Source organism: Oncorhynchus nerka, linkage group LG27, assembly GCF_034236695.1.
Source record: "Oncorhynchus nerka isolate Pitt River linkage group LG27, Oner_Uvic_2.0, whole genome shotgun sequence".
In the NCBI taxonomy this organism is placed as follows: Eukaryota; Metazoa; Chordata; class Actinopteri; order Salmoniformes; family Salmonidae; genus Oncorhynchus; species Oncorhynchus nerka.
Window position 1 is genome coordinate 52483652 of NC_088422.1, and position 23217 is coordinate 52506868.

The 23217-nt window shown below is 42.8% G+C and overlaps 2 protein-coding genes across 2 annotated transcripts in view; one reads left to right on the forward strand and one right to left on the reverse strand.

The window, feature by feature from the left end:
• Nucleotides 1–18630, reverse strand: part of tsc1a (TSC complex subunit 1a) — a 38336-nt gene extending 19706 nt beyond the window's left edge. The window contains 18 exon segments of the mRNA XM_029638589.2: nt 3956–4138; nt 4471–4637; nt 6034–6104; nt 6391–6661; nt 6664–6960; nt 7232–7336; nt 9514–9571; nt 9992–10071; nt 10275–10443; nt 12440–12552; nt 13004–13191; nt 13396–13469; nt 13591–13745; nt 14282–14426; nt 14714–14866; nt 15101–15204; nt 17446–17650; nt 18317–18630. Coding sequence (XP_029494449.2) covers nt 3956–4138; nt 4471–4637; nt 6034–6104; nt 6391–6661; nt 6664–6960; nt 7232–7336; nt 9514–9571; nt 9992–10071; nt 10275–10443; nt 12440–12552; nt 13004–13191; nt 13396–13469; nt 13591–13745; nt 14282–14426; nt 14714–14866; nt 15101–15204; nt 17446–17554 — 2442 coding nt within the window. The 5' untranslated portion in view covers nt 17555–17650; nt 18317–18630.
• LOC115111991 (dematin) overlaps nt 736–23217 on the forward strand; it is a 294338-nt gene continuing 271856 nt past the window's right edge. Inside the window, exon 1 of the mRNA XM_065011780.1 lies at nt 736–841. The gene's annotated coding sequence lies outside the window, so the exon portion shown is untranslated. The remainder of the gene's footprint in view (nt 842–23217) is intronic.

The window sequence follows — 23217 nt, forward strand, 5'->3', positions numbered from 1 at the left end:
CACACAATTAATCTTCTCCTTTCCCCCTTCTGATGACCAGGTGGCGAATCGCATCTCTGCATGTCTGGCAGACATATCAGTGTGGATGACGGATCACCACCTCAAGCTGAACCTCGGCAAGACGGAGCTGCTCTTCCTCCCGGGGAAGGCCTGCCCGTTCCATGAGCTCGCCATCACGGTTGACAACTCCATTGTGTCCTCCTCCCAGAGCGCTAAGAACCTTGGCGTGATCCTGGACAACACACTGTCGTTCTCAACTAACATCAAGGCGGTGGCCCGTTCTTGTAGGTTCATGCTCTACAACATCCGCAGAGTACGACCCTGCCTCACACAGGAAGCGGCGCAGGTCCTAATCCAGGCACTTGTCATCTCCCGTCTGGATTACTGCAACTCGCTGTTGGCTGGGCTCCCTGCCTGTGCCATTAAACCCCTACAACTCATCCAGAACGCCGCAGCCCATCTGGTGTTCAACCTTCCCAAGTTCTCTCACGTCACCCCGCTCCTCCGCTCTCTCCACTGGCTTCCAGTTGAAGCTCGCATCCGCTACAAGACCATGGTGCTTGCCTACGGAGCTGTGAGGGGAACGGCACCTCAGTACCTCCAGGCTCTGATCAGGCCCTACACCCAAACAAGGGCACTGCGTTCATCCACCTCTGGCCTGCTCGCCTCCCTACCACTGAGGAAGTACAGTTCCCGCGCAGCCCAGTCAAAACTGTTCGCTGCTCTGGCCCCCCAATGGTGGAACAAACTCCCTCACGACGCCAGGACAGCGGAGTCAATCACCACCTTCCGGAGACACCTGAAACCCCACCTCTTTCAGGAATACCTAGGATAGGATAAAGTAATCCTTCTCACCCCCCCCCTTGAAAGATTTAGATGCACTATTGTAAAGTGGCTGTTCCACTGGATGTCTTAAGGTGAACGCACCAATTTGTAAGTCGCTCTGGATAAGAGCGTCTGCTAAATGACTTAAATGTAAATTCAGTTTCATTTTATCCTGAAAAATTCCCCAGTCCTTAATTATAAGCATACCCATTACATGATGCAGCCACCACTATGCTTGAAAATACGTAAACTGGTACTCGGAATTGTGCTGTATTGGATTAGCCGCAAACAACACTTTGTATTAAGGGGAAAAAGTTCATTTCTTTGACACATTTTTGGTAGTATTACTTTAGTGCCTTGTTTCAAATATGATGCATATTTTGGAATCTTTTCTTGTACAGGTTTCCTTTTTTTTTTTTACCCCTTTTTCGTGATTACGATCTTGTCTCATCGCTGCAACTCCCTAACGGCCTCGGGAGAGGTCAAGGTCGAGTCATGAGTCCTCCAAAACATGACCCGGCAAGCCGTACTGCTTAACCCAAAAGCCAGCTGCACCAATGTGTCGGAGGAAACACCGTTCAACTGGCGCCCGGCCCGCCACAAGGATTCGCTAGAGCGCAGTGAGCCAAGTAAAGCCCCCCTGGCCAAACCCTCCCCTAACATGGACGACACTGGGACAATTGCGCGCCGCCCTATGGGACTCCCGGTCACCCCAGGGTGTAGTGACGCCGCACAACTGCGAAGCATGGCCTTACACCACTGCGCCACTCAGGAAGCCAGGATTCCTTTTCACTGTCAATTAGGTTAGTATTGTGGAATAACTACAATGTTGTTGAACAATCGTAAATTCTCTCCTATTACAGCCATTAAACTAATTGTTTTCTAACTCTCTAAAGTCACCATGTTTGGGCGGTATGCAAATTGGAGTGGGTCTAGGGTTTCTGGGATAATGGTGTTGATGTGAGCCCTGACCAGCCTTTCAAAGCTCTTCATGGGTACAGATGTGAGTGCTACGGGTCGGTAGTAATTTAGGCAGTTTACCTTAGTGTTCTTGGGCACAGGGGCTATGGAGGTCTGCTTGAAACATGTTGGTATTATAGACTCAGACAGGGAGAGGTTGAAAATGTCAGTGAAGACACTTGCTAGTTGGTCAGCACATTCTCGGAGTACACGTCCTGGTAATCTGTATAGCCCTGCGGCCTTGTGAATGTTGACTTGCTTAAAGGTCTAACTCACATCGGCTGCAGAGAGCGTGATCACAGTCATCCGGAACAGCTGGTGCTCTCATGCATGTTTCAGCGTTACTTACCTCGAAGCAAATTTAGAAGTAATTTAGCTCGTCTGGTAGGTTCGTGTCACTGGGCAGCTCATGAATGTGCTTCCCTTTGTAGTCAGCAATAGTTTACAAGCCCTGCCACATCCGACGAGCATTAGAGCCGGTGTAGTACGATTCGATCTTAGTCCTGTATTGACGCTTTGCCTGTTTGATGGTTCGTCAGAGGGCATAGCGGGATTTCCTACAAGCTTCCGGGTTAGAGTCCCACTCCTTGAAAGCGGCAGCTCTACCCTTTAGCTCAGTGCAGATGTTGCCTGTAATCCATGGCTTCTGGTTGGTGTATGTTAGGTTAACTGCATATTTGAAGTGACTGGGTGTATTGATACACCATCCAAAGTGTAATCAATAACTTCACAATGCTCAAAGGGATGTTCAATGACTGGTAAATGGGTAAAAATAAAGATATGAAAATAGGTTCCCTTCTTTAGGAGGCATTAGAAAACCTCCCCGGTCTTTGTGTTTTAAATTCCCTGCTCAAATGAGGGACCTTACAGATGTGGGGTACAGAGATGAGGAAGTCATTCAAAAATCATGTTAAACAGTTATTGCACACAGCGAGTCCATGGAACTTATTCTGTGACTTGTTAAGGAAATGTTATTATGAACTTGCCATAACAAAAAGGGCTTATTGACTCAAGACATTTCAGCCTTTCATTTTTAATTGATTAGTGAACATTTAAAAAACATAATTCCACTTTTACATCATGGGCTATTGTGTGTAGGCCAGTGACCAAAAACTCCAGATTTAATCCATTAAAATGTAGGCATTAATACTACGTTATTTAAAAAAAAAAAAATTAATTGAACCTTTATTCAACTAGTTAGTCGATCGATTTAGTTTCTTTGCATTTTAAAATAATTAGAAATAAGCATCTATTTTCTATTATTTATTTATTTAATTTCCATGATCATTGCAGAATAAATTCCTTACTCGCAAAATAGCCTATACGCCTACAACAGGTTAGGATAGGCTACCATTCGTCCCATCTCTCATTTAATTAAGCCTATTAGAAAGGCTATTATAATTTCTAGTTGTTGCTGTATGCATCTGAATGTGGAGTGAGATTTTACATACAGCCAAATTTAACAGGTGAACAGACAGTTGATCTTTTGCATTGAAGTGTGTAGGCTACCACTAAGTCGGTCTACTGTAGTTTGTTTTCCAAGTAGACAATGTTTCAGAATTTGCAGGCAGTGCAGCATATTTAGGTTTGGGAAAAAGTGAATGCAAAACATTATTGAATTCAAAAGATCTGTTCACTGGTCCACAACAATTTCAAGTTGTTTTTGTCTTTCAGAAACGGTCAAAACGGCAAATGTCACTGCAAAAGTAAACATTCTGCCAACACATGCCATGGCCATTTCCTTTAGATACTGTTGCGGCCCATTTCCAATACCCCCATAGAAGTTATATACAGCAACTAAGGAAGTTATTGTCACCATAAAAGGTGAATGATGTGCGTTGACGCTGCCAGTTTAACGAAAGGTCTGATTTATAACGGGAAACATGCGTATGTATGGCGTGCGCCAAGTTAATAAATCTCAATACGTTTGTGCGTGCGCAGCCTTTTCAGAAATGGTGCACGTAGATATTTAGTGTAAAATGTATGCGTCGGTTATACATGAGGCTCCTGGACATCAGTAAATAAGTATACAGACCCCGTGCTGAAAAGACGCAAGTCCTGGTTATAAGGCAGTTGATAGATAAAAATAAGATAGGCTAAATGTATTACATTCACTCCTGTGTCAAAGTGGTACTGTGTACTATATGTGGTTATTCATCTGTGTGCTCACCTGCAGCTTCTGAGCCTTGGATAGATACAGGTCATGGCCCTGCTGTAGCTGTTGGAATTGACTGTGGAGGCAAGCCGTCTCAGTGTCTCCATCCTCCTTCAGGCGCCTGTAGCGCTGCTGCTCCTCCACCAGACTGGCCTGCAGAGACTGGATCTCTATGTCCTGCAGCTTCAGCTGGGCCTTCTGCAACCAAATAAAACCCCAACACACCTTAGAGTAAAACAAAAAATTCAAGAGATACAAAAACAAGCAGGCCATACATTTAAAAAAATATATATATATATGTCAACCACCGCTCCCACATCAACCGAAAGAACCTCATACTCGTGTTCATTAGGCACAAATATGAACCGCTCGTTTTCTTTTTTCCGTTGCAAAACATTTTGCTACAGGGTGCACTAATGGATACGACCCTGGTAAACAACATGCATGCTTTAATTTCCAAAAATAAGTTATGTTCTATTCAGGATTCAATGGCTTCTGACTGGGCAGGGAGTGCAAGGTTTTTAATTAACCATTGAGTTGTTTTGCTCTTCCATGGCGGTGGCGTTGATGATGCGGCGGAGCAGACGGCGGTTGCGGATGGCGTGCTGCTCTCTCTTGTAGCGCTCGTACAGGAGCTGGTTGTGGAGCAGCAGCACCTGACTGCGCAGCGTGTGCAGCTCGTCCAGCGGCGTGGTGCCTTTCAAGAGGACACATGAGCAAAATGTTTGACTATTTAATATTACGTTTCTTTTATTACCTTTTCAAACTCATTTTTTCAAGGACATGTTATTCATCTCAACAGAAAACTATATATTAGTACTGTGGTATCTAAAACGATTCAAATTATACTGAACATAAATATAAATGTAAATATAAATATATAAAATTTCAAGAGCTTAAATAAAGTCTCAAATGTTCCATATACACAAATAACTTATTTCTTTCAACTTTTGTGCAGAATTATTTGTACATTTTTATTTTTACATCTGAGTTAGTGAGCATTTCTCCTTTGACAAGATAATCCATCCACCTGACAGGTGCGGCATACCAAGAAGCTCCTTACAGCATGATCATTACACAGGTTCACCTTGTGCTGGGGACAATAAAAGGCAATTTTGTCAAACACCACAATGCCACAGATGTCTCAAGTTGAGGGAGGGTGCAATTGGCATGCTGACTGCAGGAATGTCCACCAGAGCTGTTGCCAGATAATTAAATGCTAATTTCTCTACCATAAGCAGCTTCCAATGTCATTTTTGAGAATTTAGCAGTATGTGCAACAGGCCTCACAACTGCAGACCAAGTGTAATCACGCCAGATCAGGAACTCCACATCCGGCTTCTTCACCTGTGGGATCGTCTGAGACCAGCCACCCGGACTGCTGATGAAACTGAGGAGTATTTCTATCTGTAATAAAGCCCTTTTTGTGGGGAAAAACACATTTCGATTGGCTGGGCCTGGCTCCCCAGTGGGTGGTCCTGGCTCCCAAGTGGGAGACCTCCCAGGCCCACCCATGGCTGTGCCCCTGCCCAATGGTACTGTATATTGCATAGATCTTAATGTTGTTTTATATTTTTGTTCTAAGCATTGAAATGGTACTAGATTGTCTCAAAATGCATAGATTGTCTCAAAAGACGAACTTTTGACTCCATAGCAAAGGGCAAGAAGCAATGAGATGCAGTAGCTCTCAGATTCTGATCACATAGTAAGCCAAATTACATTGGATTGAATAGGTCAATCTAATTAATATTAGCCTGGAGAGTTTGGAGGACAGAAACAGAAGGACAGGTTGATCCACAGACACTCATGGCAGTTCCCCTAGGTACAGATCTATGATCAGCTTCCCCTCCCCCAATCCTAGCCTTAGTGGGTTAATAGCAAAACTGACCCAAGATCAGCGTTTAGGGTCAACTTCACCCTAACTCCATATATTACAGCTGATATGTAGCTTTTCAAAGAAGATACAGGTAGGAACCTGATAGAAAAAAAAGACAAACCGACAAATAGAGTGATGGATGCGGTAGGAAGGAGAGCGCAGACAGGAAAAAAAGGATAGTCTCATCCTCTCCCCCATCATAGCGTAGTGGCAATACCTTTCACTTTCATACTCTGTTGTTTACCTCCAAAGTGTGTCCAGTCTACTGACTTGTTTGGCATGGGCAATCTATAACAAGAACACACAGAGTACAGAGAGTGTGAGGAAAGATAACAATGAAGGGTCAATAACAGACACCGACAGACATAGTACAGCACACCAAACAGCCAGGTGATGAGCACTTCATAACAATGCACAGATATACCGACTACCAGTGAATACATGAGAGAGCAATAACATGGATGGAGTACTAGTATATGGAAGGAATTGGCTTGCCCGCCCAGACTTCCATAAAGTGGTCGTCGTCCATACGGACAGAGTAGAGAAACACACTCAGCCAGCCATGACCTCTCACCTCTTGAGCACTTTTTCATAGGCCTCGTTGCCGTGCTGAATGAGGCGATCCAGGACCTCCAGCGGGGACATTGCCGCCATCTCGTCCCCTTCCTCCTCCCCCTTGTCGCCAGCGGCCCTCTGTGCCAGTGCCACCGAAGTCTTCCTCCCCACGAACAGAGAGGCAGCCCTGGGCAGGGCCAGCTCAAACAGAGGCTCGTAGACGGGGTTAACAGGGTCCCTGAAGATACTGGGGGAGGAGAACAGGCCATAATTTGCCAGACCGGAGCCCCCTCCTCCTCGGCCCTGTAGGGGCTCTGAGAAGTGCTAAATCCGGTCAGCAGGTTGTCGATGGGGGTGAAGCACGGCCGGAAGGACCAGGGGAGCTGCTGATCTCCTCCCCCCGCCGAGCACTCGCTCTTGTCAGGTGTGGAGACCAGGCACGGGGCCTCCCTGTTTAGGCTCTGGTTGGAGCTGGTGAGGAGCATCTCCTTCTCCTGAGGACCAGTCAGGGTCTCTGTAGTGCTGTAGAAAGAGTGGTCTACCTTGTGCTTCTGCTCAGTCAACTTCAGGAGCTCCTCTGTGATGGCATCTGACCAGGGAGAAGAGCGTATGGAACAAATCAATGTTTTTCACACTGACTGAACACAAGTGATTTTCATGGGAAGATATGAATACCGTAGTAGGTTTGGGGGGATTTAATGAGCCCTGGTGTGAAGTTTCTCTTTGGTACAGATCAAGGATTGGCTTCCCCTCCTGTAATCCTAACCACTAGTGAGGAAAATGGAAAAACTGACCAAAGACCACTGGTATAGGGGCAACTCAACCCTACACCATTTAATGAATTGGGAAAAACCATTCACCCTCGTCATGTTCATTCTCCATCCTTTGAATGTCCAAATCCTGCTCTTTGATGAAGTCCGACAACTCGGTCAACGACATGGTCTTCACACTCTCACCAGCAGCACCTGACAAAGAGCATAGAGTGTGCTTAGTTCCAGACCTGGGTTCAAATAGTATTTGTTTTCTTTCAAATATTTCCGCTGTGCTAAATTGAGCTTGCCTCAATGAAACTAATGGAATAGTAGAAAAAGTGCAAACCCCGCCCATCTGGGTACTCTAGACAGGCTCAATCAAACAAAAAGTATTCCAAAGACAAGCAATACTATTTCAACCCAGGTCCCGTCAACGCCACCTCTATTCTATAATGGTCTCGGATGATGCCTTCATTTACAGCAAAGGTCACGTAAAGCCCCCAAAAATTGGGGAGGAAAGGTACTTTGGCGATGTCAACAGAACTAACGAGTCATTTTAGGCAATAAATAGTAGTGATGGGGGGGGGGGGGGATCTATAGTTACATATCACAATATTATCTTGATAATAGACTTCAACTTAATATATAACATCAAATGTTTTGCTACTGTAGGTAGCATTAGCTAGTGCTAGTCGGCTGTACCTGCACCAAAACTCCAGTATTCTAAATCCTATAGCTTATTCTACATCGTTTTAAATAGTGAGCCAACATGTTTTCAACACTTATTTCCGAGTGGGAAAAAATCATTTTCTCATGCTCATCTCTTTGCAGAAGACATATTGTGAGCCATATGTTTGGAAGAAATAAATAAAATCCTAGTATTGAATCGCAATACCCATCGTATCGGAACCTAAGTATTGTGATAATATCGTATCATGAGGGACCTAGCAATTGCCAGCCATAATAAAATACGCTAGAAATCTGGTCTAGTGAACGATCGCTCATAAGAAGAGGACATTTGTTCTTAACTCCTTACACTTGTGGGAATTGGCCTATATGGACAGGGATACATTGAAATATTTCTTACAGAAGAACTATGTAAAGTATATGCATAACAATTGTAGCAATTAAAAAAGGAACAGTTTGGAGATTATGTTACAATTATTAGACTAAAGGTGAAGACAACAGTTCACTTTAAAAGACTGAATCCAAACATTAAACTGTTGATTTTACGTGCATTTTACATTCTGTACTTTGACAGATTTGTTGATAACGAAATCTGAAAATATTCTGGATACATTTGGTTAAAAAAAAAAAAAAATGTAAAAAAATATTTGACCTTTATTTAACTAGGCAAATCAAATAAGAACGAATTCTTATTCTGGGAAAATGTGGGATAGGTTCAACAAAGAAATGACAAGGGTGTGAGTGAGAGGACTAACTGGTGTGTCCAAATACCTCTCTAAAGTGTGTCATTTTAATGCACTTTTATGACTCAAAAAAGTCTAACCATAAGGTGTTTTTTGGAGCTCAACCTAGCTGTGCCATTGAGGAACTAGAGCAAGCACACTTGTATTTTTGTTTGGAACACAGCCCTGCATCCCCCACCTTTACACAATAACTGTGGTTTACGCAATCCAAAAACGGTCCATAATAAATCGCAACCTGGGTCAGGTGGGCATAATTTGAAAACAGGTTCAATTGCCAACATAACTAGCTAAATTATAAAATACGATCTTACAGTGTTAGGCTTTCACAAGGCAATTCAGAGAAGCAGATCCTAATTTTGGTGAGCATAGAATAGAGTTATGAGTGCATTCAGATGGGTGGTCAATTGCACATTTTCTTCACAATACAACATAGGCTCTTTCTGTTCAGGACATTGCAGGTTATAACACTGTCATCAAACATAGTGATCAAACATTGACACTGCATATTACAATGAGTTTTATGATATGAAAATGTGAAGTGCACATTTGGACTCACAGGTGTTTGGCTTCTTTGTATGACATCAAAGCGGTATTTATTGTAATCCTCAGCATCTCATCTTTCAAAATACGTAATTTACAGCCTTTACCTCACTCAGACAACAAGAAATGAGCAAAAGTAGCCCAATTAGCAGGAGGGGTGCTCAAGTTCAGAACGACCGTTAGTCAAAACCCTTAAAGAGCTGTGAAGCGGAGATCCGACCAAAGCTCTGACATCATGTATGGCATGTTGCTGTACAGCCACTGCTTTCCAATTAAGGTCATTTATCAGTGTCCAAGCCTGCCATTTTCAACCCGAATATGGGTATGAGTGTTAAAGGCTAACATTGGCTCCATAAAAAATAACACTGAATAGTGACAGCGAAAGCTGCTCCTCTTTCGGAGATGAGCAAAGCTGCTGACCTTTACTGATGACCTCAGGGTTGCCTCTCTCTGCCTCTCCACTCGGTTTCTGCTTCAGCTGTCGGAACAGATATATAAATTCAGCTGATGAAAAGTCTTACGGGTGGACCATTGGCTTCAAACACACAACCAGCGCACAAACAGCACTGGGTACAACCATAATCTAAATACAGTGAACACTGGCTGGAGCAAACAAACTCCCTTAGGCTGGGCACTCCTCTGCGGGTGGAGTGATTGCTTTGTTTGCATGACTTTTAGAGGGAGTTCAGTTTACCACTTCTGCTGAAGATGGCATTTCCAGCTCTGCTTGTGCTCAGTGTACACTCTGGCTCTGCAGATACTTTCCTTTCGTTGCTATGATCTGTACTAGCCAATTAAATAATTGAAGATCATCTTCAGTAATTAACTACTACGAGTAGTGCTTAGGGGTTCTGGTACAAAGATTATGGTAGTAAGAATTGTGTGCTATAGTACACACCTGGTTGGTTGTGTTGGGGGGTGAACAAAGATGCTCAAACTCATTGGAGAGAGTCGGGGCAAGACTGAGACATTTACCACCTGCGATGAAACAAGAACACACAATTCTGAGTGAAAAGTCCTTATGACAGTCCATCAAAACACTCTCGTAGCACCGGAAAGTATACTAACTATAACGGTTCTTTGTTCTCCCGTCTTTACTTTCACTAGATCTTCAAATGTTTTCCCCAGCTGGTATTTGACCAGCAAAAACTAAGGTAAAATAAAAAATGAACAAAAATGACCTGATGTGCTGGCTGTTTGGCTGGGGGCATGGGAGGCACTTTGAGATAGCTCTGGAACATTGGCAGGGGAGATACCCCTCGAGGTGGGAGGTGTGGTCATTCCACAATCCGAGCACGGACTCCACATCGACAATTTATTCCCAGCAGGGTCGACTTCACAGTGTTGGTTCTGGAAACATGTGCACAGGGGACAAGAGTGTGTGTCTCAAGAGAATTTACATGAATCACAATCAATGGGAATACAGAATAGAATACAATTGTGTAGAATACCTTAATTTTTCAGTGGGAGCTTCAGTGTTTTACGCTATTAACTTGATACACTGAACAAATATATAAATGCAACAATTGGATACCACGAAATTGGGGAGAAAAAAGGGGTAAAATTCAAAAATATATATAATACAAATTTTAAAAATCCCAGAACTGTTCCATGTGCACAAAAAGCTTAATGTTAGTGAGCATTTCTCATTTGTCAAGATAATCCTGACAGGTGTGGCATATCAAGAAGATGATTAACAGAATGACCATTAACCTGTTGCTTCTACTCGGGACGCTTGCGTCCCAACTAGAGCTCTGGAAATGCAAATGCGCTACGCTAAATGCTAATAGTATTAGTTAAAACTCAAAAGTTCATTAAAATACACATGCAGGGTATCGAATTAAAGCTACACTCGTTGTGAATCCAGGCAACAAGTCAGATTTTTAAAATGCTTTTCGGCGAAAGCATGAGAAGCTATTATCTGATAGCATGCAACACCCCAAAAGACCCACAGGGGACGTAAACAAAATAATTAGCATTTCGGCGTTACACAAACCGCACAATAAAATAGAAAACATTCATTACCTTTCACCATCTTCTTTGTTGGCACTCCTAGATGTCCCATAAACACTATTGGGTCTTTATTTCGATTAAATCGGTCCATATAAAGCCTAGATATCGTTATATGTAGACTGTGTGATAAACGAAAAAAAACATCGTTTTAAAACGTAACGTCATTTTTTTAAATTCAAAAAGTCGACGATAAACTTTCACAAAACACTTTGAAATACGTTTGTAATGCAACTTTAGGTATTAGTAAACGTTAATAAGCGATAAAATTCATCAGGAGGCGATGTAAAGATCATTAGCTGTCCGTCTGGAAAAATGTCCGGCTAGAAACTCAACCAAAATATCCGGTCCTAGACCATAGGAGATACGGTGCCCTGCATGTGTTTGACCAAGAAAAAACTCGAAGGGAAATGACAAGACTCTAGACACCCTGTGGAAGCTGTAGGTACTGCAACCTCAGTCAATTAATTGTGGTTCACGTTTATCAATGGGTTCAAGTAGCGCATGGATATATTTTCCCCATTTTCAGTGATCAGTTTTTCCTGTGCTTTTCGATGTAAATGCCGTTCTGGTAAAGCCACAGCAGTGATTTAACCAGTTTTTTAAACGTCTGAGTGTTTTCTATCCACACAGACTAAGAAAATGCATATACTATATTCCTGGCATGAGTAGCAGGGCGCTGAAATGTTGCGCGATTTTTAACAGAATGTTCAAAAAAGTAGAGGGTCGACTTAAGAGGTTAAACAGGTTTACCTTGTGCTGGGGGCAATAAAAGGCCACTCCAAAATGTGCGATTTTGTCACACAACGGCACAAACGTCTCAAGTTGAGAGAACTTGCAATTGGCATGCTGACTGCAGGAATGTCGACCAGAGCGGTTACCAGATAATTCAATGTTAATTTCTCTACCATAAGTCATTTCAGAGAATTTGGCAGTACATTCAAAATGGCGTCACAACCACAGACCCAGAGTGCCCTATGGTGGCAGTTATGGTATGGGCAGGCATAAGCTACGGACGACGAACACAATTGCATTTTATCAATGGCAATTTAAATGCACAAAAATAACATGACGAGATCCTGAGAACCATCGTTCATTGGCCCATTTTTTTTAATGGTATCTGTGAACAACAGATGCATATCCATATTCCCAGTCAGGTGAAATCCATAGATTAGGCCCTAAAAATGTATTTCAATTGACTGATTTCCTAATATGAACTGTAAATCTTTGAAATTGTTGCATGTTGCATTTATATTTTTGTTAAGTATAAATATAAACAAAGATTTCAATGTAATCTCACTAATGGGGTGCTTTCGCTTGGAGAACAGTGACCTACCTGATGGAAAGAGGTGTGGGGACTGCAGAGGGAGGACTGGGTCCCTGGTAGCTGGGGTAAGGACAGGGAGAGAGGTGGTCGGCCAACCGATAGGGGGGTAGAGGCAGAGCTACCTGTGTGGGGAGGAGAAAAAAAACACGCAACTGGAACATTAATGTACACACAACCTGTAAATACAGGCACGCTGATGAACAGCTCAAAACCTCTTTCGACCCCCTGAAGTAACAGACACTGTGTGGTAGAAAAATACAAAAAAGGCAGGTTATAAGCTAATTAAATATTTAACCATTGTTTTTCTACCTGTGAATTACAGCAGTGGCTTAAGCGTGGCTTACAACTAAGTAACCAAGTGGTATTTGGCCCAACTGCTGTTCTAGCCTGTAACTGCATTACGTCATTACAAACGACGGAGTAGCCTGGTCCCAGGTAGGTTTGTGCCGACATGTCAACTCAATGAGTGCCAAGGAGTTGACATGATGACACAAACAGACTAGGCTAAGGACAGAGCTGGTCATATTTTATTAGGATTGAGTTGTATCAAAGTGAATGTGTCAGAGCTCTGACCGAAGCTGCTGAGGAAGTCGGTGTAGGGACTGGCAGTGTAGTCGAGACCGGACCGCAGGTGGGTGTGATGGTGGATAGTGACGCGGTCTGGCATGCTGGAGTAACCCTCCTCGCAGGACGCCTCCTTGGGGTCCAGGGAGACTTTTGCACATTCAATCACAATGTCGTGGATCTCAAACCTCTTCCACCTGGCCAAGGGGTTTGACAGGACCCCTTATTATTAGTGTAAACTTGGCTGTTGTCGAGTCATACCTTACAAGTCGAAAGAGTCTTTGGTTGCGTCAAATGGTACCCTATATAGTGCACTACTTTTGACCAGAGCCCTGGTCAACAATAGTGCACTATATAGGGAATAGGGTGCCATTTGGGAATCTTACTTTCTGAGTGCTTACCTGGAGGGGTCCAGCTCATAGTCGTTGGTTCCAGTGACCAATTCGGGATGTATCCGCACGTGCCCCAACATCGGCTAAGAAATGAACAAATTGATGAGACGGATGACCACGAGACATCTCTTCACACAACATACATTTATGTAGTGTGCATAGATTCTAGGATGGGGTGAGTATGGCGTGTCCTGTTGTACTAACCTTCACTACTTCCTCAAAGGTGTCCACGTTCTCCTTCATACTGTAGTGGGAGCGCAGGTAGGAGACAAAGTTGCAGGGGTACATGCCATAGAGCCGGTGGAAAAGGGAGTACACACTGGCATGGAGGTGGATCAGATACACCCCGTGCACATGCCCTATGGCACACAGGGCGGGGAGTGGGGCGAGAACAGGGGTTAGGCAACATTTCACAATTCCAAGGAAATTACCAAATGAGATCCCAAGGAAATAGATCCTGTCCTGTAGCTAAATGAGCATGGATGCTCTAGTAGTATTCAATAGTTTGGCTGTGACTACAATTCACCACACATTTAATGATGGGAAAATCTAATATCAGATAGTACATAGAGAGCTACTGTCCCCTCATCCCAGTTCCTCCTTCCCATGGGGCAGGTTATGGGTTTGATCTTAGGGTGTTCCTCCAACCTCTCCTCGACAACCTCCATTCATTTCGCTTATGTCATCTATCCCATTACTAACACACCTGATTCAATTGGTCAAATAATCATCAAAGCCATGAATAGCTGAATCTAGTGATGAAATAGATCAAATAGGTGAAACGGTTGGTAGTCCCAGAGGCGTGATTTGCTGTGTCAAATTGCTGTGGTCTGATGGGCTACGCCCTCTAGTAATTGTATTTCTATGTGGGCAATACTGATCTATGTTAAACCACCTGGGTTTTTCAGACTCCAGGACGCCAGTCGGCCAAAGATGTCAAAGAAGTCGTATATGTGCTGCTTCCCTGCCTGGGGTATCACGGGTAGCAGTGTGATCAACACTAGGACTCCAGTTATCAGCACCACCACATCAGAGTCCGTCTAGATTAGGCAAAAAAAGTGCAAACTCAATGGCTGTGTACCACATTGCATCCTATTCCCTATATCAGTGGAGGCTGCGGAGGGGAGGACGGCTCATAATAATGGCTGGAACGGAGCGAATGGAATGGTATCAAACACATGGAAACCATGTGTTTGATGTATTAAATACCATTCCACTCATTCCGCTCCAGCCAATACCACGAGCCCGTCCTCCCCAATTAAGGTGCCACCAACCTCCCGTGCCCTATAAAGTGCACTACTTTTGACCAAGGCGCTGACTCATGTACCTTAAGGCATTTGAGTAAGGAGGTGAGCAGAGGGAAGCGGGTTATCTTGTGCATCCAGGGGGGTTGCTTGCGGATAACGTGCCCCAGGAGGGTAAGGGTGGGCAGCCGACAGGCTGGCTTGGCCATGTACTCGTTCAGCTTGTCCAGGAGGTGCTGTGGGACAACACAGACAAGTTAACATATCCAGTGCAAAGGTGTATTCACAATGAACTGGACGAAACAGAGGGACTAACCTAAAAGGATTTCTCCCGCTGGAAAACGTTTTGCTACAGTGAGCACTTAATGGCTGCTCATGGAATTCAACATGTCAACAATGGCTTCCCCGGAGAAAATGCTAAACTAACCCAAGATCAGAGCCTCTGGGCAACTTTACCCTACAGTGCTCACCTTGTCATGAGGCTCCCTGACAGAGCAGAGGATGAGTATAGCCTGTGGAGAGCTGGTCTCAATGTAGTAATCCACAAGGCCATTGAGCAGCACAGATCCTCGCTCTGTTATTCAGAAGGGAAGAATCAACTAATCAATGTATGTAACATGTTGATGACTAGAGACAACCAGAGCCATGTATTTTTTTAATAGATAAATAAATACATGGCTATTATATCTCTCAATATATAGCTCTGGAGACAACATCAAGAACATAGAGAGGAGGAGATCCTGCCAATACATTAGATGTTAGTTTATTTGTTAATAATATAGGCCATTTAGCAGACCCTTTTATCCAAAGTGACAATCATGCGTGCATACTTTTTAAGTATGGGTGGGCCCAGGAATCGAACCCACTATCCTGGTGATGCAAGCACCATGCAGTACCAATTGAGCTACAGAGAACCCAGCCCTTGATCATGACTCTCAGTGTCTAATTACTCTTGTATAATGTAATGGAAAAGGCAGCTTCTGTATGGGGAGCTTTGTTAAGAGCCTCAATGCTCGCTCTGAATATTAACACGCATTGCTTGCTGCACGGTTTGGGAAGCATAATGACCTTATCTTTCATATCTGTGAGATATAAGGTTAAATTGATACACACCTCTAAGCTGTCTGACAGAAATCACTATTTTAGTAGTTATTCAAATAAATAAGGCATACTTTTGACTGCTGAATACCAACTATCAATTAATAAAATAATGTATTTTCTTTAGACAAAACCAGTAGATAGTGATAGCACTGACATCATCCATGCATTCCTATGGAAAACTCCCAATGGCGCATGAAACCGGAAGTGACTGAATTTGTGCACCATATTGCTGAATTGGGCTGAATGGCACCCCTCTCCCATCCCCCCAAAAACGCAAAGGATCATGGTGAAAGTGGCCGTAACTATCAAAGGATCATGGTCGATGTAGTCATTTTCATCCTGCCTGAGCAAGTCAATCTGAATGTCGATGGCATGAGGGCGCAAGTGACCTCGTAGCCTGCCGGCATGTGATTGGTCTGTGTCAGCACATGGTCCTGTGTGATGTCAAATGTAACCATAATAGATAACTATTAATGAATTATCTGGATTTGAAGCAAAAATATATATAACTCAGTGGGTATCGAACTTCATAATAAACTAATTTATGAGCCCAAGATGGACATTCATTATTATTTTAATTTCCATATGCTTTTTAAAACCTCTACAGGACCCCTTGTTGTAATTGTCATTATTACAAATAAATAAAAGAAATCGGCAGCGGCTTTTTTGGTCCGCCAATAATCGGTATCGGTGTTGAAAAATCATAATCGGTCGACCTCTATTTCATACCAATCTTAACCTTGTGACCCATTCCATACATCTGTTGTTTGTCAAGTAGACTGAAGGGGGTGTATCTTGGTTATAAAAGACCTTTGTACCTCTGGGCTCTCAATTAATAACCTAAGAGTGATTCGTTGACCAGCCATCATTATCGTAAAGCACTTAATCGATTCACTTTATCCGTGTGTTGTATTTACCTGCTCCCTTATTAATAAGTGAATAAAGATTTAGTTGATGTATGACTCTGACGTGTGTGATAAGTTTGTCTCTCATTTGATAGTAAAGAAATTAACCACCACTTTGCACATATGTCATTTTAGGCATACCCAAACTGGGGGCGTTTTTTTTTAGGTAGCGATACCTTGTGAAGCAACTGCTCTCTGTCCCTCCCTCCATTGTGCATTCTTCTGTCTCTTCTCGTAGCATGCGTAAAATAAACACACAGACCAGACAAGTAGGCTCACTGTAGCTAATTACCACATTTTTCTGCGCTAAACTATATAGAATATTGGCCTGTTGGAAACTACAACACCCTATTACACCACACAGTTTGGGCTTGATCTGATTTATCTCTAGAGAAACTATGCAACGTGCGCATTGTGGGCACAGAAAAACAAATTAAATGGAATTCAAATAAATTTAACTAATGTTAGTCAATTACTTATATTATTGATTTGTATTGTAGATATGTTATGGTAGAGTGGTGTGCAATAATGTGTTGTGTATTGTATTGTATGTAATTGGGTCCCAAGAAGAGTAGGCAGCAGCTAATAGGGATTCAGAACAAAAACAAATAAGTTGTTTTAATTTTTTTTTTTAAATAAACAAAACTTAATTGCTCTGCGGTAAAGGCGGCAGAATGTCACCTAGCGTTTGAGACCTACAGAAAACCATGCAAACACTGACTCCCTAGTAGCGTGTAGCAATCTCAGCCTGTTGTGGTTGAGTGGCTAGTAGGAAGAGGGGGGGATAATGCTGAATTTTGAGTACTGACCTGTGCCGAGGTGGTCATTGAGGACACTTTTGATCTGATCCAGTTCATGCAGATCGGACGACTCCAGGAGCGGGAGGAGGTCGCTCACATTCGACTGCTCCTTTGCCATGGTGCTGCTGGGATGCCTATGGAACTGTCCTCCCTCTCAAGGTAAAGCCTGCCAGCAACCTGCTGTGCTGTTGTAATGGGGTGGCCACTGCAGGCACTTTGGACAGAAAGGAAAATGTGGTCAAGCTAAAAAAAAAATGAATAATTCATACAGCTGTGCAGTTAGCTACACATCAATACTATTAATAGGAACTTACATCATATGACCATTTACTAGTTACTATCAATAATTTGTATTATACAAAAGCTGACTTTTTATTTAATGTTCAACTACAACATAAAGGATGATCAGTGGTGCCTGCCTGGTGGAATTGAGCGCGTGTGTACAGTTCGTTATCTGTGAATCCTAGTTAGCTAGCTAGTTACAATAGTTGGGAAGAGATGAGTAGCCGGCACAGTACTTGTGTCAACATATTTCGAAGTTATTATCATTGCAACATATTAAAGACATCTTGCAATGAATCGAGAAGAAGTAGCTAATGAAGACAGCTGACGTTAATGCACAAACTTGATTGAACGCTGCCCCAAAATGTTAGCTATCTATAACCAGGCTAGCTAGCCATCCAGCTAGTTGGCTAGCTAACGTCAACTGTTACCATTGGCTAGTACCGTACTGACAAACTCGATTAGTTCATCAACTATTTTGCGGGGACTTATTTATTTTTAATTCAAATATGTACCAGCAAAGTTCCAATTTTAGACTAAAATATTTGTCACGGCGAAAGTAAACACTTCAGTAAATGCATGGAATACATTTTAATACCTTCTACACTTGTTGTTCTCCACAGGGCGCAGCCATGTTGAGCAACCGAAAAGCCCCTCCCTCTCCTGAAATCTACGCAGCACTCAGGAAAATTATCCACAGCTGTCAAACTACAATCCGAGTCCGACTAAATTCTGACCTTCAAATCTGGCACGAAAGTTATAATTACATACCATTCCTTTTTTTATTGGAACAATAACACTTTAAAATAATATAATTGTGCTCCGTTGACTATGGCGTTGTTGCAGGGGGACTGCCTTGTTGGTTGAGAGGCAAGTCGGACTTCTCGTGACTCACATAGCAAGCCTGTCTGCGCAAGCGTCCTACGCACAAGGGCAAAGTGCCGTAGACCTATCCATTCCAGACCGTAGGCCTACCAACAGATTTCAATTCATATGCGGTACCACGACAAACAGTAACTGTAAATGGTGCTGCAGTATATCACTGTTGAATTGGCATTGCTCAGAAGTCGCACTTACATTGTGCTGCCTTGCAATGGTGAATTTGTGGAGGTACGTAAAAAAAAAAAACGAAATATTGGAGTTGCCTAGGCCTGCATACTTAACCCGCTGATGTAAAGCCTTGGCATATTTGGGGAGCTGACAAGTATTCTGGTCTCAGGCAAGGTTAATCAACAAGCAAAGGTGTAGTCCATCGAACCAAAGCACCAGTTGAGCTCACAACGCTTGACTCGAGAGATAGCATAATTCATTTAAAAAAAAATGTTTTATCCCCCCGGAGTAGAGAGAGACGAAGGTTGAGAACCATGCGTCCGAAACACGATCCTACCAAGCCGCACTGCATAACATGAAGAACACTGCTGATGCACTACCAAATTTCAAAATTGCACCTTGTATTTGAATAGTATATTCCAGGCCCACGATTCAAACTCTCAATAGTAGCCTAAGGGCTCTATTTTAACCAACCAAACGCAATGTCAAATCTTAGCACTGGCTAAAATTTAGGTTTGGGGGTGTGTCGGATTTTTTTACAACCAGAAATATGCACGCAAAAAGGCTGCGGTAATGGAGCGTCAACTAGTCCCAAAAGGCTCCTTAATCTTCCCCCACAGTTAATCAAATGGCCACCAGGACACTTTGTTTTTACACTGTTGCTACTCGCTGTTTATCTATGCATAGTCACTTTACCCCTACCTACATGTACAAATGACCTCGACTAACCTGTACCCCCACACATTGCCCCGGTACCCCCTGGATATAGCCTCATTATTTTGTGTAATTCTTATAACAACAAAAAAATACTTCAGTTTTTAGTAAATATTTTCTTAACTGCTTTGTTGATTAAGGGCTTGTAAGTATTTCACAGTAAGGTGTGACAAATACAATTGGATTTTGATGAATTAACAATTGTAGGTGTGTGGAGGAGTGATTCCTCACTTGCCAATCAGAACGTGCTCCATGGCTAAATATGTGGTTGCTTCAAGATGTGTATTTATTGTATTTTATGTATTGTATTTTCACCAACTCTAATTATGTTAGTCAGTTATAGCTTAGTTTGTTAATTAGACTACAGAAACTAAGTAACTAAATGCAGACATATCCCATATTTGCTAAGAATGTTTAACATGTTTGCAGTCCACAATGTTGTAAGTAATAGCATGGCTTCACTATGGAAATATATTGTTAAACATATGATTCACAATCAAATCAAATCAAATTTTATTTGTCACATACACATGGTTAGCAGATGTTAGTGCGAGTGTAGCGAAATGCTTGTGCTTCTAGTTCAGACAATGCAGTAATAACCAGCAAGTAATCTAGCTAACAATTCCAAAACTACTACCTTATAGACAAAGGGATAAAGAATATGTACATAAAGATATATGAATGAGGGATGGTACAGAGCGGCATAGGCAAGATACAGTAGATGGTATTGAGTGTAGTATATACATATGAGATGAGTATGTAAACAAAGTGGCATAGTTAAAGTGGCTAGTGATACATGTATTACATAAGGATGCAGTAGATGATATAGAGTACAGTGTATACATATGAGATGAATAATATAGGGTATGTAAACATTATATTAGGTAGCATTGTTTAAAGTGGCTAGTGATATATTTTACATCATTTCCCATCAATTCCCATTATTAAAGTGGCTGGAGTTGAGTCAGTGTGTTGGCAGCAGCCACTCAATGTTAGTGTGGCTATTTAACAGTCTGATGGCCTTGAGATAGAAGCTGTTTTTCAGTCTCTCGGTCCCAGCTTTGATGCACCTGTACTGACCTTGCCTTCTGGATGATAGCGGGGTGAACAGGCAGTGGCTCGGGTGGTTGTTGTCCTTGATAATCTTTATGGCCTTCCTGTGACATCGGGTGGTGTAGGTGTTCTGGAGGGCAGGTAGTTTGCCCCCGGTGATGCGTTGTGCAGACCTCACTACCCTCTGGAGAGCCTTACGGTTGTGGGCGGAGCAGTTGCCGTACCAGGCGGTGATACAGCCCGACAGGATGCTCTCGATTGTGCATCTGTAGAAGTTTGTGAGTGCTTTTGGTGACAAGCCAAATTTCTTCAGCCTCCTGAGGTTGAAGAGGCGCTGCTGCGCCTTCTTCACGATGCTGTCTGTGTGGGTGGACCAATACAGTTTGTCTGTGATGTGTACGCCGAGGAACTTAAAACTTACTACCCTCTCCACTACTGTTCCATCGATGTGGATAGGGGAGTGTTCCCTCTGCTGTTTCCTGAAGTCCACAATCATCTCCTTAGTTTTGTTGACGTTGAGTGTGAGGTTATTTTCCTGACACCACACTCCGAGGGCCCTCACCTCCTCCCTGTAGGCCATCTCGTCGTTGTTGGTAATCAAGCCTACCACTGTTGTGTCGTCCGCAAACTTGATGATTGAGTTGGAGGCGTGCGTGGCCACGCAGTCGTGGGTGAACAGGGAGTACAGGAGAGGGCTCAGAACGCACCCTTGTGGGGCAGTGTTGAGGATCAGCGGGGTGGAGATGTTGTTGCCTACCCTCTCCACCTGGGGGCAGCCCGTCAGGAAGTCCAGTACCCAGTTGCACAGGGCGGGGTCGAGACCCAGGGTCTCGAGCTTGATGACGAGCTTGGAGGGCACTATGGTGTTAAATGCCGAGCTGTAGTCGATGAACAGCATTCTCACATAGGTATTCCTCTTGTCCAGATGGGTTAGGGCAGTGTGCAGTGTGGTTGAGATTGCATCGTCTGTGAACCTATTTGGGCGGTAAGCAAATTGGAGTGGGTCTAGGGTGTCAAGTAGGGTGGAGGTGATATGGTCCTTGACTAGTCTCTCAAAGCACTTCATGATGACAGAAGTGAGTGCTACGGGGCGGTAGTCGTTTAGCTCAGTTACCTTAGCTTTCTTGGGAACAGGAACAATGGTGGCCCTCTTGAAGCATGTGGGAACAACAGACTGGGATAGGGATTGATTGAATATGTCCGTAAACACACCAGCCAGCTGGTCTGCGCATGCTCTGAGGGCGCGGCTGGGGATGCCGTCTGGGCCTGCAGCCTTGCGAGGGTTGACACGTTTAAATGTTTTCCTCACGTCGGCTGCAGTGAAGGAGAGTCCGCCTGTTTTAGTTGCGGGCCGTGTCAGTGGCACTGTATTGTCCTCAAAGCGGGCAAAAAAGTTATTTAGTCTGCCTGGGAGCAAGACATCCTGGTCTGTTCCGGGGCTGGTTTTCTTTTTGTAATCCGTGATTGACTGTAGACCCTGCAACATACCTCTTGTGTCTGAGCCGTTGAATTGAGATTCTACTTTGTCTCTATACTGACGCTTAGCTTGTTTGATTATCTTGCGGAGGGAATAGTTACACTGTTTGTATTCGGTCATGTTTCCAGTCACCTTGCCCTGATTAAAAGCAGTGGTTCGCGCTTTCAGTTTCACGCGAATGCTGCCATCAATCCACAATGATATAGGCCTACTGTAAAATGCATTATGTGTGAGCCATGGACATGCCAAACATTTTCAAAAAGAAATATTAAATTAAAGACAAATCGGCAGTGAATAAAACAAAGCAACTTGCTTTAAATAACCTATTCTCTCCCTAGTAGCGTGTAGTAATCTCAGCCTGTTTGATCATTGACAAAAAATAAATGAAATAAATTCCAATATATAACAAAATGTTGAAAAGGTCCAAAGGTGTGAACACTTTCTGAAGGCACTGTGTGTGTGTGTATGTATGTATGTATGTATATATATACCCCTTTACCTTTTCAACATTTTGTTATATATTGGAATTTATTTATTTATTTATGTCAATGATCAATACAAAATACTCTGTCAAAGTTGAAGAACAATTCTAACATTTGTAAAAAGTAAAATAAAACACTCTTGATTAGATTCAAGCCCCTGAATCAATACATGTTAGAATCACCTTTGGCATCAGTTACAGCTGTGAGTCTTTCTGGGTAAGTCTCTTAAGAGCATTGCAACATTTTCACATTCATCTTTGAAAAAATCTTCAAGCATTGTCAAGTTGGTTGTTGATCATTGTTAGACAAACATTTTTAAATCTTTCCGCTTGTATTCTTTAAGTGACTGGGTGTATTGGTCACATGTATCTGACCAATAAGATTGGATTTCATTTCTTTGCGAGGCATTGGAAAACCTAGCCTTTGTGGTTGAATCTGTGTTTGAAATTCTTTGTGTGACTGAGGGACCTTATAGATAATTGTATGTGTGGGGTACAGAGATGAGGTAGTCATTCAAAAATCATGTTAAACTATTATTGCACACAGAGTGAGTCCCTTAAACATCATATATGATTTGTTATGCACATTTTTACTCTTGACCTTATTTAGACTTGCCATAACAAAGGGGTTGAATACTAATTGACTCAAGACACTTGAGCTTTTCATTTTTTATTAATTAGTAAACATTTTGAGAAACAATTTCAGTTGCCAGTGACAAAATAA